The sequence below is a fragment of the Phaethon aethereus genome (assembly GCF_964289735.1).
Source record: "Phaethon aethereus genome assembly, chromosome: 25".
Taxonomy (NCBI): Eukaryota; Metazoa; Chordata; class Aves; order Phaethontiformes; family Phaethontidae; genus Phaethon; species Phaethon aethereus.
The window spans coordinates 7,361,039-7,378,527 of record NC_138601.1 but is presented as its reverse complement, the minus strand read 5'-3'; the positions used below and the strand labels follow the sequence as shown (position 1 = coordinate 7,378,527).

The following is a 17,489-nucleotide window of genomic DNA, read 5'->3' as shown; positions in this document are numbered from 1 at the left end:
ACGTGGGTGCTTAAAAGACTCCCATGCCATCCTGGGGAAAAGCAGCTTTCCAATAATATTCCAAAATGGAGTACTACCTTATTTTATGCTAAGGCAGGAACTTCAGAGAAAGTCCATGTTGAATGCCATACAGCAAAAGCACAATACTCTAAGAAGCGCCATGATTTAGTAGTGAAAAATCTGACAATTACCAGAAAAATACCTGGAGATATCAGTTGTGCATAAGGGAAGGAGAAATTGTATTTTGTTAATGAACAAAAATGCACATTGCTAATCAGTTTGGGTTTTGGATCTACAGAACTGGCGGCGGGTCAAACAAGGCACAGGCTAGTGCTCAGAATCCCTTCTCCCCTCCCACCCCCCCTTTTTTTTTTCTTTTTTTAAGTCTACTCCATTCAGACAGAACAGCCACCTGTAGATTTAAGAAAGTGGACAGTATGCACCACATAAGCTTTTATCCTGCTGTGCTGAAGATTCCATTAGCTGGACTCCCCGCTTCTCTGCGCTTTTATCCCAAAGACCTGGTGTCTGCAGGATCTTTATGACTAGTTCCTCAAAGGCATGTTGCACTCCATCCTGTGTCTTGGCACTGGTCTCTGGTGGATGGGGAAGAAAAGCAGGGGGAAAGTATTTTATCTTATTTTCAGGGAGTATTCCACTTTGTAAGGAGTTCTTTTGGGACCAGAAAGAAGATACTTTTTTTGTTTTTTAAATAAGTGAACCTCCTCTCCAATCTCCTTTAAAGGCTCACTTACAGTTGAATATGATAAACAGAAATGCATCCCAGTCTGAAGCATCTAATTTTTCCACCAAAAAAAAATTCCACAGCTCCCCATTCTCTCCATAATGGAGAAACAGAAACTGTCCTCAGGTTGCGGTAGTATTCCATAACTAGCTGGGAAACAAAGAATGCAGAGGGAACTACACGTTTTCCCCTATGCATTTGTTTCAATTCCTTCTGGAAATCTTTTCAAGAAGCTTCACCTAAAAGGTACTACTTTCTCTTTTCTTTTTTTAAAAACACAATTTGTTCCCCATCTTCATATTTGCCGCATTGTACATTTTATTGTTGGTCTAAGAATATTGTCTTCTATGTAGCTGCAACAGAAACTTGAAACAAAAAAGAGATTACCCAAGGTAATCTGTCATCAGGCAGGAGAAAAATTCCAGTGTTCTGGGCTCTGAATTAAAAAAATCCTGCTAGTTTCCAAGAGAATATAAATTCATTCCTACACAGTATCTGAAGTAAATCCCTTCCAGAGAAAAGTGCTTCCAATTGCAGTCAATGCAGAGCATCTCTGAAAAAAGTTGAAACCTACATCCATGCATATGAACTAATGCAGCAAAAAGAACATTCATTGATTAGGTACTAAAAAAAAGTATATCAACCTATCATCCTGAAATACAATTGTACGCTTCATTCATGCTTAGCAATACCAAAATAAACATATGAGTACGCAAGTTTTTGGCACAGAATTACATACCTATAAAGAGCAGGGAGCGTTTCCTAGCAAACTGGAGTCCTTCTCTTCTCTCTACTTCACGATCAGGCTGCAGAGACGAATGAAGAACATGACTAAAATAAGCTACACTTGCCACTTTTAGGAAGTCCCTGGAAAAGCACCACTGCAGAACAGAAGTTTTGCTGAAGAGACAAAGAAGTCTATAAAACTATGTAGTAATCAGCAACTGTTTTTTCCCCACTCAACAGACAGTTTACAGCTAGGCAGGCTGTTAGGGGGTCAAATCGAACAGTAGCAACATCAAATCAGTAAGAAATGAATGTGTTGCTATCTTCTGAATCAACTAGGCGCAAGATACATGCCAGAAAGGAGGTTTCAGTACTCAAATAGCTAAAAAGACATATCGAAGGATCTGAAAATTGACAGATTTGGAAAGGGGCAGAAGAGAACCTAGTTCAGGATAGCCACACTGGAAACCTCTTGTAGTAAATCAAGAGTGAAACATCTCACTATTCAACAAGCATCTAAGATATGTCAGAACACCCCAGAAAAGCACAGCTATCAGTGCACCTCACACCCACACAGATGCACACCCAAGAGCCATCTGAAGAGCTGAATTCTCCTGTCAAAATACACCTGTCCAAAATACAGTCTGGTCAAAAAGCAAGCAGCAGCTGTGCTGTTGCACTGCAGTTAACTTCAGTGGTATACAGCATCTCTCAGGCAGAACCTCTCGCTATCTTAAGAGAATCTCTCTCATTGATTTCATCTCTCCAGGAGAGTTTCCATTAAAATCTTTAACAAGATCTGCTTAAAAAAAGAGCTGGTAAGTGGAGCCTGCCCAACCTAGGTTCCTCAGTTGCAGAGCGCATCACCTCCTTGGACAACAGTGTGTTAGTTTCAGCACTTGTCTCACATTTATACTCTATCAAGACTGAGTAATCTGTGAAAGAGTGTAAAAGGATGCATTTCTAAACTGACCTTATCGGTTTTATTGCCAACTAACATCTTCACAGTGTTGCTTTTGGTGGTATACATTTCCAGCTCAGCCAGCCAGCTCTCTAGTCCCGTGAAAGTGTCTTTTCTTGTAACATCATACACTGGTAACAGAGGAAAAGGAGCTTAACAGCTGTTTACTTCATTATGGCAGAACTTAGTCCCTTACGAGCTAACTACCACCCACCCCTCTTCTCCCCCCTCAAAAGGAGTATTACAGAATTACAGAAGGATGCATCAACCATATCCTCTTCCCAGAGCTGAAATACATTGGCTGTGGTCACCCAAAGTCACTAGGGATTACAGACCACAAGCATCTCCGCAATAGATACGTGACTGGAAGTCAGACTTACCAGTTGAAATCTTATACCTGTTACTATTTCTGAATTGGGCCACAGAGAGTATTTAAAATAGGTATTTTGTCACCCTAATGTATAACTACATGCATACACTGCTGCTAAAAACAGAGATTCTGAGTAAAAAGTGACTTTTGGTCACTAGTAACTTCATAACTGCATTCACTTAATCACCAAGGTTTAAAAAACTGTATCATTGTCAGAACAAGTATTTTGTACAGCAAAGTGTTCAGCTTTCACAATCCCTCAGACTAATTCCTTCTTTTTCTAATTAGTGTTGTCACACAGAAAGGGACTAGACATCCATTACTCATGCTACACACCTCATGTCTTACAGTAATAAAAAGTAAAAACATCACGTGTAAAAAAACCCGCCACAAACCCCAATTTGCCTTATTACCAAAAATTCACCAAAGTAATTATTACAAAGCTAATGCTAATAATTCATCCACTCAGCCAGCACTGTGACATCTCTGTATTTTTAATTTAAAATATTTTGAAGCAGCATTATTTTCTGCCAGTGCTTTTACATACTTAGTGTTTGAGCTAATGATGCAGTAATGCTGTAAAAACCATAATTGTTCCTCTGATTCTCTCAGACAACCTCCTTTTGTAAAGACATGCACATTTACGGAGCAATAAAGACAATACTTTTTGTAATCATGTTTTTCTTCCATATACCTCCTACCTAAAACCACCCCTTGAGCTCCTCGGTAATAACTGGGAGTCAGTGTTCTAAAACGCTCCTGTCCTGCCGTGTCCTACAGAGGGGAAAAAAACCAAAACAACAAAAGAGAGAGAGACACACACACAAAATCAAATATATTTAGAACAAAAAAGGTATTTCAAACCACAAAAGATAAACAGACTTAAATTCTTCCTGACTAGTAAGGATACATGAAACCTTAAGACAACAGAATGAGGGAAACGGGCAGAAAACATTAGCAGCAGCAACAGAAAATTGATAAGGAGGGGTAGAAAAGCACGGAGAGGACTTGAAAGCAATAAGCACAGACATCTAAAACATTAGTGAGACAACAAGAAAGTCAATGGGACTCAAAAGATACACATAAATGGCTGTTGCTGCAACCCAAGCAGCTAGGCTTAATCAGTTAACAAACAGCTGAACTGAATGAGGCGAGGAATAACTAGTTTTCTGATGAGAAACACTGCACAACAGCAAACATAGTGGTTCCAAAAATCTCCCATTGCTCCTCCACAGAAGGAAAGGAGAATCCAGTTAGAGACACCTACTTCAAGTCTGCCAAGATGCTAAGCAGGTAAGAAATTTAAAATCAGTAGTTTCATTCCATTGTTACTGCTGTATGTTACACTTATTTTCACAAATCTTCAAAATAGCTCCTAAGCGCAACATGAAATTCAAAAAACCTCAGAACAAACAATAAGGAAGCAAAAGAACTACACAAATATGTTTTTACAAAAAAAAAATTTATTTAAATTTCCATACAGATTACAATAGACAGACTAACAGCTATATTGTAATTTATTTTTTCTTTGTTAAAAGAAGAAACTAAAATTGGCAACGTATTTACTTAATTCACATCATCGTTACTAAGGAAATTGTACTCCTAGGCATCCATGCACACATGGACACTAAAGCAGAAGCCTTTTTTTGCCCTTGATGCACTGTACATGCCTTAAAGGTTTTGTGCCTTCTCCAGCTATACAACTTGTGCAAGTTCTGGCCTTGCTTTTCATTTCACAGCAAAGAGACACACCCCTCTCTGATTATTAGGGCAAACGTGGCTTAGTTACTCTCAGCAAAGCTTCTGATTTGTGTGCAGCGTGTTCAGCACACAGCCAATACATACGCTCACTGGCTAGAGCAAGCATGACTTTATCACTCTGCATTCTGTACACAAAGTGTGAATGAAAACAAGAAAATAATTCAAGCTTTGGCATTTATGTTACTTTTGTTAATACCAGACCAAGGCACATTTGTGCTCTCTTTCCAATAGTCCCAATTACTTAATTTGTAACAGCATGTTCTTTCTCAAACACTTATGACTATACACATAAAAAACTCCCTTCTAGGGCTGCTTCATTCTATTTAGGAGTATAAATGCAGTGCTTTAATATTATAATAATCCTGATCACACAGCTGCAATCTGACTTCTCAGTTTGCAGGTGCTGGAAACATAGCATCAGGAAGTTCAGGATCAAGTATGGTTCCCCCCCCCATGATTTTAACCAAAATAAAGCATCTGGACTGTTTCTGGTGTAGTATGCATGCAGAGTCACTGCATAGCCTGTACAAGAAATCATGCAACTCATCACTCATAGCATCACCCTTCTGCAGTTTTACTTGTGCTGTCTGTCCTGGGAGCATTTCTGGGCCATACAGGCACGAAATGCCTGTCTTTCTTGCAAGGTCACATCGTCACAAGTCTAACACTTCACAGAGGGTTTAGAGAAACCCAGATGTTGTATAGGCACAGAAGAGAGCAGCCAAAATCTCCACTAGAATTGAAGTCCCCAATCCAGAGCAATGAAGCATTTATCAATGTTTTGAAAGAACCTTGTTTGCAACTACTGTTGGACAGTCATGACAGACACTCATCCTATGTGCCTCTGCATCGTAAGTACACAACCTCAACATCCAGAAAACTTTAGCAAGGAGGGAGAAAAGGAAGAGGAAAAAAAAAAAAACACAAAAAGAAGCTCCTGAAGTTTTCACATCTGCCGAGAACAAAACCTATCCATATCTGTCTGGAACAAAACCTACCCATATTGCAAGCTGTACTGCATGGCCGTCTACCACCATTTTCTTCACTTTAAAATCAACACCTAAGACGTAAGAAGCAGGGAAGGCTTGTCAGAACGGACTGGCGAATGCCCGCCCTCGCAGCCGGCTCCCCCCCCAAAACAGCGCGTGCCCGCCCGCCAGGCGTTCGCACAATCCCGGCCCCGCGCCGCTGCCTCTCGCCAACGGGACCCCAACGTAAACATGCGGAAACGTCCCCATCTCGAGGTCGTGCGGATTCCGGACTCACCGATGGTGGGTTTCAGGCACGGCTCAAACGCACCATCAGTGAACCTCAGCAGGAGGCTGCGGGGAAAGAAACCGAGAACTCAGCCCGATGTCGAGAGCGCCCCGCCCGCACGGCCCACACGGCCAGCACCTGGACTTCCCCACGGCGCTGTCTCCGACTAGAAGCAGCTTCAGGGTGAGGCCTGCAGCGTCCATTCCCCGCGCCGCAGGGGCCCGGAGCCGGCGGAATCCGAAGAGCGCGGCAAAGGCCGCTGGGCCAGGCGAATCAAAGCAGCGCGGGGTGGGGTGGGGTGAGGTGAGGTGAGGTACGGTACGGCGAGGCACGGCCCTGCAAGAAACTGCGCGCTTCTCGCGCTGCTCCAGACCCGTCCCTACCGCGCGCCGCCGACAGAACCAGCTGACGCGACTCCGCCTATCAGGCGGCGGCCGGTGCCAGGCGGGGAGGGGCGGGGCCGCGCCAGGCCCGAGCTGCTGCGCCAAGGGGCTTTCTGACTGGCTGGCGGGGATCGGCCCGGGCCTGGCCATGTCCGATTACCAGATCTCGGTGGAGGAGCTGAACGACCTTCTGGCTAATGGGAGCGGCTGCTACAGCCTCCCTAGCGCGCACAGTAATGAGGTGGTGCCACGCATCCACGTGGGGAACGCGTGAGTGCGGGGCTAGGCGGGCGGCTCGGGAGAGGCGGGGCGGGCCGCGGTGGAGGCGGGGGGCCCGTGTTTGTAAGTCTGTGAGCGGTGTTCTCGTAGGCACTTAAGCGTAGAGGTTGGGGTAACGGGACTGCGAGGCCGTGCAGGGTTGTGAGACGCGGGGCGTTCACTGAGTAGCCCCCTGAACGGGAGTTTGAGCCGGAGGAGCTGAGGCTGCAGGGCAGAATCTGCTGGATCTGCTGTGCGGGCCCCGGGAGAAGGCCCTCTGCAGCCTGGCCCGGGCTGTGCAGCCCTGGGGTCTCGAGCTTAGGGGAGCTGTCAGCCGGGAGGCCTGTGGCTGCAAGGCCCGAGCAGCCTGGCAGCAGGCTGCCTGGGGCTCTTGCTGGTGCTTGACACGGCAAATGACGAGGCACAGCTCATAAATGACACCTGCTAAAATGTTCAGTGCCCTGTTGAAGTCCCAAATCTAAGCTAAAATAGAGCTGAAACAAGGTTAAAACTAATTAAGTTCCTTAGGAGTGAAACACACCTGCTTACTTGTGTCAGCACTGTGCTTTTTTTTTCTCCTGGTATTTCGTACTTTTGCTAACAAGTTGTGGTCATCCACACAGACGAGGGAGGAGAGACAAGATGCCATGAGGTATATGTACAATATTGTCTGCAGAAGCCCGATCACACCACCAGTGTAATAACCATATGTCAGATGAGTGGAATAAGCTGGAACATGAAGAATGAGCAAAGTAGCGATATGGATACTAGATCTTGATTTAACCATGTGCAAAATGACCTAAAGGAAGCAAGACTTTAAGAAGAGTTGTCACCCCTGTCTGTGATTGATCAAATGAATGTTCTGCACTCTAAGCCCTAATAAAACTCATCCTAATTAAGTATGCATGCACGTGATGGGAGCCAGAGTGATATAGGTATGGCTATGATGAAAGCCCTTAAATGGGGAAAAGTGTTCAGGGTTCACCCATAGCACTTCTTTTCTCAGTTGTCTGATGCTTATTCTTTGCACCAAGATTATTATTTCAGTTATATCCTGCTGTCATATCCTGCTGATTCTCTTTCCCCTTTTTTCCATCTTTGTGCACTTTATCTCCGTGAAATTGGCGACTTCTTGATACATGTGTAGTATACTGGATCCCTGTTCTTATTTGAAGCTTGTAATTCCTAAAGAAACTTAAGTCAAACCCATAGTTTTTAATTAATTTTCTTCTAAGACATACGAAATTATATTTGTCTCTGCCAGTTGATGCAGGACATGCGCATTTAGAGGTAGGACCGAAATTATTATCTCAATGGCCAGTCTGACATCTGACAGCCACCTTCTACTTCATATTTTTAGCAGTTACCTGGCAGAAATCTTATCCTGCAAGGTGATTTGTGCAGTAAATAATTAAAAAATAATTTTTAAGATAGTTGGCTACTACAGAGTGGTTTGCATTGTTCAGTAATAGATTTTAATTACACACTATGGAATTTAATACATTCAGATGCAAGGTTGTCTGGGAACAGCAAATGCATGTGTAAGTTGCAGAATAGAAAATGTCTGTCTAGTGGAAAGCTTTACCACTGAGAAGGGCTTTTTATGTAATAATTGACAAGCAAAAATATCTGGAGCACCAGTGCAGTTTGTGGCATAAGAACAGTTGGACTAACAGACAATGTGCAGTTCTGCTGTCAGTGTTTTTAAAAGGATGCTGAAAAAGTTGTGGAGGACAGCCAGAGGTAAGAAATCACTTTGTGGGCCAAAAAAACTATTTCACAGAATCACACAATCACTAGGTTGGAAAGGACCTTCAAGATCGTCAAGTCCAACCATTAATCCAGCGCCACCATGTCCCCTAAACCATGTCCTGAAGCGCCACATCCACACGTTTTTTGAACACTTCCAGAGATGGCGACTCCACCACCTCCCTGGGCAGCCTGTTCCAATGCCTGACCACCCTCTCAGTGAAGAAATTTTTCCTAATATCCAATCTAAACCTCCCCTGGCGCAACTTGAGGCCATTTCCTCTTGCCCTATCGCTAGTTACTTGGGAGAAGAGACCAACACCCTCGTCGCCACAACCCCCTTTCAGGTAGTTGTAGAGAGCGATAAGGTCTCCTCTCAGCCTCCTCTTCTCCAGACTAAACAACCCCAGTTCCCTCAGCCGCTCCTCATAAGACTTGTGCTCCAGACCCCTCACCAGCTTCGTTGCCCTTCTCTGGACACGCTCCAGCACCTCAGCATCCTTCTTGTAGTGAGGGGCCCAAAACTGAACACAGTATTCAAGGTGCGGCCTCACCAGTGCCGAGTACAGGGGCACAATCACTTCCCTACTCCTGCTGGCCACACTATTTCTGATACAGAAATTTCACGGACGGAACAGACAGCCTACTTAATTTATCAAGTCTTAGTAGGCAATAATATCTTTGAAGCATCCACAGAGAGTTAAGATAATGCTGAGGCCTAGTTGAATGGATGAATGTCTGTTAAGATTCAGTCACTGCAGGGTGTACTTTGATATTCTTAAACTGGAAATAATAGTAATTCTTAAGAGGATTTTTTTTATCAAGTGGGGTTGTGGTATACTGCCTTGTAAGTAGCATTTGCTCTATTAGTTGTCATTCTGAGAGAATTTGAAACTGTGCAGATCTGTTCTCGTCATTTGCAGCTACATGTTGCTCTTTCGTACTCTCCTTGTGTAAAGATAAGGCTGAAGGGAGATCTTTTTTTCTGACTTGACTCCTCTTACAAACTGCTGGGGAAGTGAACCTCCTTGGCACTCAGCTTCTCTGACTTTGTGCATATGAGGGTCCAACAGTGTGCAAAGTGTCAATCAAGCTTTTACTACTGTGTGCAACAAATAAGCCATAGCTTTGTTTGGGGCCTGTGCAATTCATTAGCCAGTCTTGCTCTGCTCCAGCATCTGCCCAGAGTTTGGACTATGTCTCATATTTGAAGCTGTCTTGGTGCAGTGTGTGTCTGATTGGCGCTCACCTCATGTCTCGGTTTTGGTGTTTGTTGCACAAGTCTCCTTACTGAATCTCTGAGGAGTCATCAGAAGCACTTTGCATTGGGCTACAGGGAAGTCCAGGAAGGCAATATAGCAAGAGAACAAAGTAAGAGAACAAAGTAACACGATCATTTGATCTGACATTCAAATTTCTGCTTTGACTTGGACGGATCAAACCTTTCTGCAATATAGGGACACATTTATGACTACTAGCAGCAGAGATTTTATAACAATAAGAATTTACAGAGTAGCCACATCTTGTAGAGTTTTAACATGGGGGGATTGGAATCCCAATACATAGCATAAAAGCAGTAGAATTTGAACAGAAACTCACAGGAAAAAATGAAAAACATCTGAGTGAGATTCAGAAACTTCTGTTGGAAACCTTTTAGAATATTTTGCACAGGGGTGCTGCTGTCTCTCCTTATGAGTAACTCATCTTTAGATAAAAATGACAACGCAGAGTCATTCAGGCCAATGAGATTAAATTAGGTCATAGTGTGGAATAAAAATTTATCTGTCAAATGACTTCAAGTTACAGGCAGAGCCAAAGTACTAGATCTTCTATGCAATACATGAAAGTCATAATTAATGAAAACACAGAAGTAAAATGATAAAATAAAAACTCTTAAAAAGAATGTTTTTGCATATTAGACAGTTCTAACCTCGCAAGAAGATTAGACAAGATTTGTGAAGATGGGTAAAATGTAGTATCACTAAACCAAGAATTAGTATATAGGTGACAAATGGGCACAGTTATATATTTTTCAAGCAATAACAAAAGAAGAATTCAGGATACACTGGAAGTACAAATAATTTTCTATTTCTGTACAAGTCAAGGTGTGTTTCAGTGTAACATCTTAATCTGTGACTGGGACATTGGGACAGAATGCATCTTTATCAGGGTTGGAGGTGACAGCAAAACGGGGAGAGCAGGCAACACACTGGAGGGTAGGGTTTTTATTCAGAGCAACTGTGTCTTATCAAAACCAGTGTTTTGCCAGAAAGCAAGCAGGCTTAGCTTTCTGAACTACTGGCTAAGGGAATCTGTGTTTTTTATCACAGACTATTGGAAGCCTGTAACAATTCAAACCATGTCTCCAGAACTGTATTTGGTAAAAAGGATCTGGTTACGAATGCCCAGTCTTTGAGTTTTTGGTCTGCTTTAATGTGTGTGGGTAACCCATGAAGCAAGTGCAGGTGTATGGGGTATGTAAAGAGTATGAAAGGCATTCTCCCAAAATTAATACTAAATTTAGTGACTGTAAGGCAAGAAGTGACGAGGAAACAATTTTATGTGAACATAACAGTGGAAATTAAAATATGTTAATGTTCTGGCATTTTTTGCCATGAAGGACTTGTTCTATTTGCTTATAATCCCATATGGCAATACTTTATAGCCTCTTGTACCCTTAACTGCTGATACATGGTTCTCTAAGAACTGCGTTCTGTGGCTGGTAAAATTGTTCATCTCTGTTCAAAAGAAAGACTTCTTACTAGTGTTACTCACAGGGACGAGTACTCTCAATCTTCCATACTAAGAATAGACAAGATTCTGTGATTTTTCTTAGGGAAGAAGCTGATGTTAGCATCTCTCTGCTGTTCGGAGGAGCTAGCATTTCAACGTGGGACATGATACAGCTGGAATGAAACGTGATCCAAGGACTGTTTGGAAAGGGAGAAAAAAATGGTGTACAAGTACTCTTTTTTTCACTTCTAGCTGTGTAAGAAAATCATCTATAAAATCGGCAAAAACCATTCACTCAGAATGAGTTTGCCTCCAGGGGAGCCAATCTTTGTAGCCAGATTCAATGGACATGAGTTCCTATTGATCCTGACCACTATCAGATGTATACTGATCTATATACTATTACTTAAACAATATACTTACCCCACTAAGCATAGGAACTCACAGCTGAATTAACACTTTTTGTTCTGGCCTTACACTGTAGGATTTACTTTTGTGTTGCAAGCAGAATTCCCCAGGCACTGATATGTTCCCTGGCCCAGATGATGTCCTGCCATATGGAAAATCTGTCAACATTTGTTTGGGTAGTGAAGTCTTTACAAATATTTGGCTCATTGCCATAGTTGTTTGGCACAGACAGCAGAAAATGTAGAAACTTCACTCATGCCTAAGGATTCATCTGCTTAACACTACAATTTAAGGGGTGAACAGTCATGAGAAGAAAAATGAACACTGTAGATGTTCATATAGCCTTGAATTACGTGAAAGTTGTGAGTGAATGCACTCAGAGATTCATATAGCTATAAACCAGCTAATTTTGGTATTTATTTTAACTTTTTTAGAATAGCTAAGTGTCTAGACAAAACCCTTAGGAGCATTGCCATCTCCTGGAAACTTGTCCAAAAAGATACTGCACAAATGCTTATCTGGAGCTCAGCTTAATATTAAGACTCCTTGTATTTGAAATTTATGACTTGAGCCCTAGGGAGATTTTCTGACAGATTTCTGTTTCTGCATCCAGTTAGACATATAGTGAAAGCTGCCTTTAAAAACAATACAGGGTTTTATGTCTGTTTAGGCTACCTCTTTTCACAAAGTGTGCAGGAGCTGAGTTATCTTTCAACTAAAGCCTTCTGTCACATTCTGGTAATGTTGAGCAGTGGGCTCAGATTTCACTAGGTGACCACATGGTGTGGTAAAACATACTTTTTTCCCCACCAGGGAAAATGAGGCAAATATGGAGGACTGACATACCAAAATAATCAGACCCAAAATGAGAAGTACTGTATTAGGACAAAAAGGAGTCAATGGTCTCCTCATATTATTTAATGGCTATCTCTTCTTAATATAAATTGTATTCCAGTGCCCAAGCAGAGATTTGTGCATGATCAGTTGTGTTACTAAGGAGATGGATTGTTTGCCATTGCCCAACCTGGAGCTTTTGTCAGAGCTTATGGCATTATTATTGGATCTAATTCATTGTCATCATCAAGCCTGAAAGGTGTGATTATTATGTATCATCCTGCTCAACTGTTTACTAATAGGGTATGATGCTCTTTTAGCCACTTAAAGATGGAAGCAGGTGGTTTTGGTGCAATTACTTGACAGAACTGAGGAGCTGGAAAGGATTTAGCTGACGTAAAAATACTGAATGCTTTCTTAAACACTTATGCATCTTAAGTATCACTCATCTGGATTCTTTTCCATCTTTTCCCTTTTCCATATTGATTTCAACTAAGACACTAAAAATTCTAATACTTGCGATGAAAACACTGAATAGCAAAGACTGACTTACACCGCTATATTGCTGGCCTTTGGATAGCCTTGCCATGACTTCAAAGATGTTGAGTAGCACAGGGACAGAAGACTACAGCTCACAGGAGTCTTCAGATGAGACCTTTGAAGATACAGAAACATTTGAAAGTAACTCATAGTTACTTTCTGTCTTCCTGTGGCCTGAGAAGGAGCCAGTGCTGTTTCACAGTGGTTAAAATTGCCCCCTAAAAATGTCTGTTTGTCTGGACTGTCTGCTAGAGTAGCAAGTACTGCTTACCTGGCCCTGCAACACTGGTAGCTGGCAGTAGAAGCCTTTTATAACTGGTTTTGAAATTATCTTATGTAGATAACAGTTAATCTTATAAGTGACTATCCTGGGCTTTCTGTTATTGCCAGTGTTTTCTTATTTCGGTCAGAATTTTATGTTCAGAAAAACATACAATTTTATGCCATAGTAGGGTGTAACAGATAAAGTTTCAAGCGTGCTCTGCTTGGTTGTCAGCCAAGATTCTCTCATGCAGAAGTAGTGACCGTGGCTCTAAATACTTCTGTGAATTTTTAATCTGTAAATAATTCATTTCTGGGCACAGTATATTTAGCATCTATTAACAGAAAAATCAAAGGTTTTGGTTATCAATACCTTCTGCAGACATCATAAATATTGAAATGATTCACCAAGCTCTAATAATTTTCCTGACACTCTTTGTCATACAGGTTCATAGCCAAGAACATTATGAGGCTGCAGCGTCTGGGGATAACCCATGTTCTAAATGCAGCAGAGGGGAAGTCATTCATGCATGTGAACACTAATGCAGAGTTCTATGAAGGCACAGGCATCAGATACCATGGCATTAAAGCTAACGATACACAAGAATTTAACCTCAGTCGCTATTTTGAGGAGGCAGCTGATTTTATTGAGAAAGCACTTTCCCAGAAGGATGGTAAGACAAACTGAAATTCTTTCTACCATGTTTTCTGTGCACTGCATATGTTTCTCTGCAATTTATTTTACTGTTTAAAATGGTTTTTTGCTCAGATTATCAGATGAACAATGAAGTCAGGAATTCAGATCAAGGATCTGTATCAAAGACACCAGAATACCCAAGAAAACATCTTAATCTTCTGTCTATACATGTGGGTCTCCAGTATATAGCAAATGGAAGTCTGTCACTATAGGGATGACTTTGAAAAGTGAAACAGCTGCTGCATCCTATAATAGTGCCTTTCTGGGAAGTTGTGTTCTTATTTCTCCTTAGAAGTGGTAAATGATGTGAAAAAAAATCAAAATAAAAAGTTCAGGATCTAAAAGTTGTTTTAGGACACTAGAAATTATAAGTTGAAGGCAGAAGTAATAAGAGTAACGCATTGCTGAAAAGTACTTAATGCAACCTGCTATATGGGGTTTTTTTCCAAATGTACAGTAAGGATAGAGGCCGTGGCCTTACAATTTTTATTACATTAAGGCATTACATTATTTTATGTGATGATTACCTCATTATTCCCTAGGATTGCAGGAAGGCTGGAGATGATATTTGCAGTGTTGTTGATTGCCACATTTCTCTACAGTGTGTTTCCTCAGAGCAGAGATCCTAGGACATAGTGCAGTGGGCCAGACAGTGTTTGTTGTTGTCTGACTATTTCAGCATACCGGTTATTTCTACACATGCTTAATTTCTCTCTTGCATCATGACTGAGCATGAAAAAGGGGGAGCAAGAACTCCCACGATTCTAGAAGTTCTTTCTCTGAAATGAGCAAAAGGGCTACTAGAGCTGTGATGTGCTTTTGACAAATGGAAAGAAATTTTACCTTCAGTTTGGCAGAGTATGAAAAAATCTAAAAACTTAAATGCAACTCTTCCAGTTAGCATTGTGACTCACTGAAGAAGGTTGTGGTAGTAAAGAAGGAGTTAAACAGTGACAGCTGTGCCATTGCTATCCCTACTCAGTTTGATCTAAACAGTTGCAGAGTCAATGGGAATTTACAGTAGCAGTTCTATTTGCTGATTCTTTCAGTCATAGTAGTTTGTCTACCATGCCTGCCACTGTTTTCTTACCGTGCTGAACAAAGAGGAACTTTGTAGCCAACTGATGCTGGAGCCAGTTTTAAGATCAACTCGCTACTAAAATTTGATAGTTTGACATTGAAGTGTAGAGTAAGGACAGTGAAGTGAAGAGGGATCCAGTAGTATTTTCCTTCAATTTCATTTTAGCCTTGTAGTTGCATGAGGTTCTGGAAGGCAGCCCTTAAGACACTGCCTTTCACAGCAGGAGGGCTAGAAACCTTTTTGCTTCTGATCATTTGCAGAGGGGAAGTCAATTCTCTTCCACATATATGATCAAGAATCTCTGAATCTTGCTAATTTATGGCTCTCAGGAAATGTTGTGAATTAATTATTTTAGCTGTTTAACTTGCTACTGATTAGAAATTTGCTTTGAGCTGAGAAGCCTCTGCAGTTCAAGGCAAATGTGGTAACGGGCTTTCTGTTGCTGTGGTTCAAAGCAAGTTGTTGTGATGAAAATATGTGTGTATGGTTCATCTGTGTGCATGATTCATCTGTTCTCGTCTCAGAAAAAAAATTTACTTTGGAGAGTAGCCTGGGGCTATATCTCCCACTGCGTTTGGGAAGGGGAAAGTTTTTGTGTCTGGAAAAGCAGGTCAAAGAGGAAACAGCTGAGAAACAATAAAATTCAATTAGATTTCTCAAAGGGAGCAGTGGCCTGCTTTATTATTGTTAGATACCTACCTACAGGATTTACCAATGTGGTGGGTTAACTGTGGCTGGATGCCAGGTGCCCACCAAGCTGCTCTATCACTCCCCCTCCTCAGCTGGACAGGGGGAGAAAAATATGACGAAAGGCTCGTGGGTCAAGATGAGGACAGGGAGATCACTCAGCAATTACTGTCACTGGCAAAACAGACTCGACTTGGGGAAATACTAGTTTAATTAACAACCAAATCGGAGTAGGATAATGAGAAATAAAATCAAATATTAAAATGCCCCCCCACCCCTCCCTTCTTCCCAGGTTCAACTTCGCTCCAAATTTATTTGTGCTCCTTGGCAGTGGTCATCTTTAGGAGCAAGGCTTATTCTAAACCACAGAACACTGGAGAAGTGTAGTAAATAGACACAGTTTGTCTCTTTGTAATGTAGTAGCAAGTCTGTTTCAGTGTGAATGTTTGATATACAACCGGTTTTTTTTTTCTGCATTATTCTTGATGACAGACTGTGTAGCTATTAACAGAGTGATAGCACTTCCAAGTTCTACATGTCTTCTGTAGCATTCAGAATTTACAGTTCTGAAGCTGCTGCAGGACTAACATCATTACGCTTTATATCCTAGTTATTTCATCTTGCTTTTCAAACATATATTCCAGTATAACCCAAATTATGACCTGTCTTCCTTGCAGGACAAGTGTTTGTGCATTGCCGTGAGGGCTACAGCCGTTCTCCTACACTGGTCATCGCCTACCTCATGCTTCGCCAGAATATGGATGTCAAATCTGCATTGAGCACTGTCCGGCAGAAGCGAGAGATCGGCCCCAATGATGGTTTTCTAAGGCAGCTTTGCCAGCTCAATGAGCAATTAGTGAAGGAAGGCAAACTGAAGCCCTAGAACAGAGCACCGTAGTATTTTTTTTAAGTTTCTCAAACCATCAGAGGATGTCTTAGGTGCTTTAGACCCCCAAACGCCAACCACCAAGCTAGATCACATAATGTGAGGGAGATAGAATTCCTGCTCTTGTCTAGTGAAAGTGTCTTTCTCAAACTCTGGGTCTGTCTTTCAAGATGACACAAAATTGTGTCACTGTTCGGAGCTGTTGCAATAAAAAGGTGTTTTTAGAGGAGTAACTCCAGTCATAACAGCTGTCTTCACATGTATTTCAGAGTCCCCTGCAGACTCTGTAACATATGTGGTTTGCGTTGACATTGAGTGTGATTCATTTACGCCTTATCTCGTATCCCACCAGAGCACCATTTTCTGAGAGCCCCAACACATCTCTTCACTCTGTCTTAATTGAAGTACTGTATTTTCTAAAGCTTCTTTTTCATGCACACAGGTGCCTAAAATTTGAGTGTAGGAGCTTCAAGGAATGGAGAAGCATATATACAAATGCACAGATGCACTCGCTTGTAAAATGAAGTTGTATGCAATGTTGTGTTTAGTGTGGATTTATTTATGCAATACACAGTGTGTGGTAGTAAAGCCATTCAGAGCCCAATCTTGATGCACACTGTATTTCTAAGAATATTTGTACCTCTTGCTGTTGTGATTGACGTGAAATAGTCTGATATTAAATGCTCTTTTATTTTTGCTTTGAAGTCATATTAGAAAAAAACATCAAGCGCAAACATTGCGGAAAAAAACTTGAGCAGGGAAGAAATAATGTCTGTATTTAGGAGTTCTTGTACTGGATGTATGATAAAGTCCTTAGTATCAGAATATAATGGCTCCCGAGGCTTGTATTGAATTACAGTGTCTCTCTCCCTTCTTCACTGCTGCTGTTTGTTAATGTAGAATGGAATGAGCACATATGCAGATTACTTCCAGTAGGGCAGCACAGGTGTGCTTACAAAGCAGTTCACAGAAGTACACTCTTGACTTCTTCATATATTCTTCTATAGTCATATATTCTTGACTTCTACCATATATTCATAATACCTATTTGCACTACAAGAAAAAAAAAACCCACAAAAAACCCAGAGATTCGTGTGCACTTTGTCTTTGACCTGTTACTTAGAACTCAAAAATTCCAGTCCATTAAAGAGC

At 41.5% G+C, this 17,489-nt stretch overlaps 2 protein-coding genes across 2 annotated transcripts; one reads left to right on the top strand and one right to left on the bottom strand.

Annotated features, from left to right (window-relative positions):
• Positions 1 to 50: 50 nt before the first annotated feature.
• LOC309413462 (ras-related protein Rab-18-B-like) lies at positions 51 to 6,023 on the bottom strand (the record flags this gene model as incomplete). Its single annotated transcript, XM_082010584.1, has 7 exons — positions 51 to 596; positions 1,485 to 1,551; positions 2,445 to 2,563; positions 3,504 to 3,576; positions 5,562 to 5,623; positions 5,830 to 5,885; positions 5,959 to 6,023. The coding sequence occupies 7 exons, from the start codon at positions 6,021 to 6,023 to the stop codon at positions 421 to 423; spliced, it is 618 nt and encodes a 205-aa protein (XP_081866710.1). The 3' UTR covers positions 51 to 420.
• Positions 5,759 to 16,334, top strand: DUSP3 (dual specificity phosphatase 3; the record flags this gene model as incomplete). The annotated part of the gene is made up of 3 exons (XM_082010585.1): positions 5,759 to 6,473; positions 13,434 to 13,660; positions 16,129 to 16,334. The coding sequence occupies exons 1-3, from the start codon at positions 6,352 to 6,354 to the stop codon at positions 16,332 to 16,334; spliced, it is 555 nt and encodes a 184-aa protein (XP_081866711.1). The 5' UTR covers positions 5,759 to 6,351.
• Between the last annotated feature and the right edge of the window lie 1,155 nt (positions 16,335 to 17,489).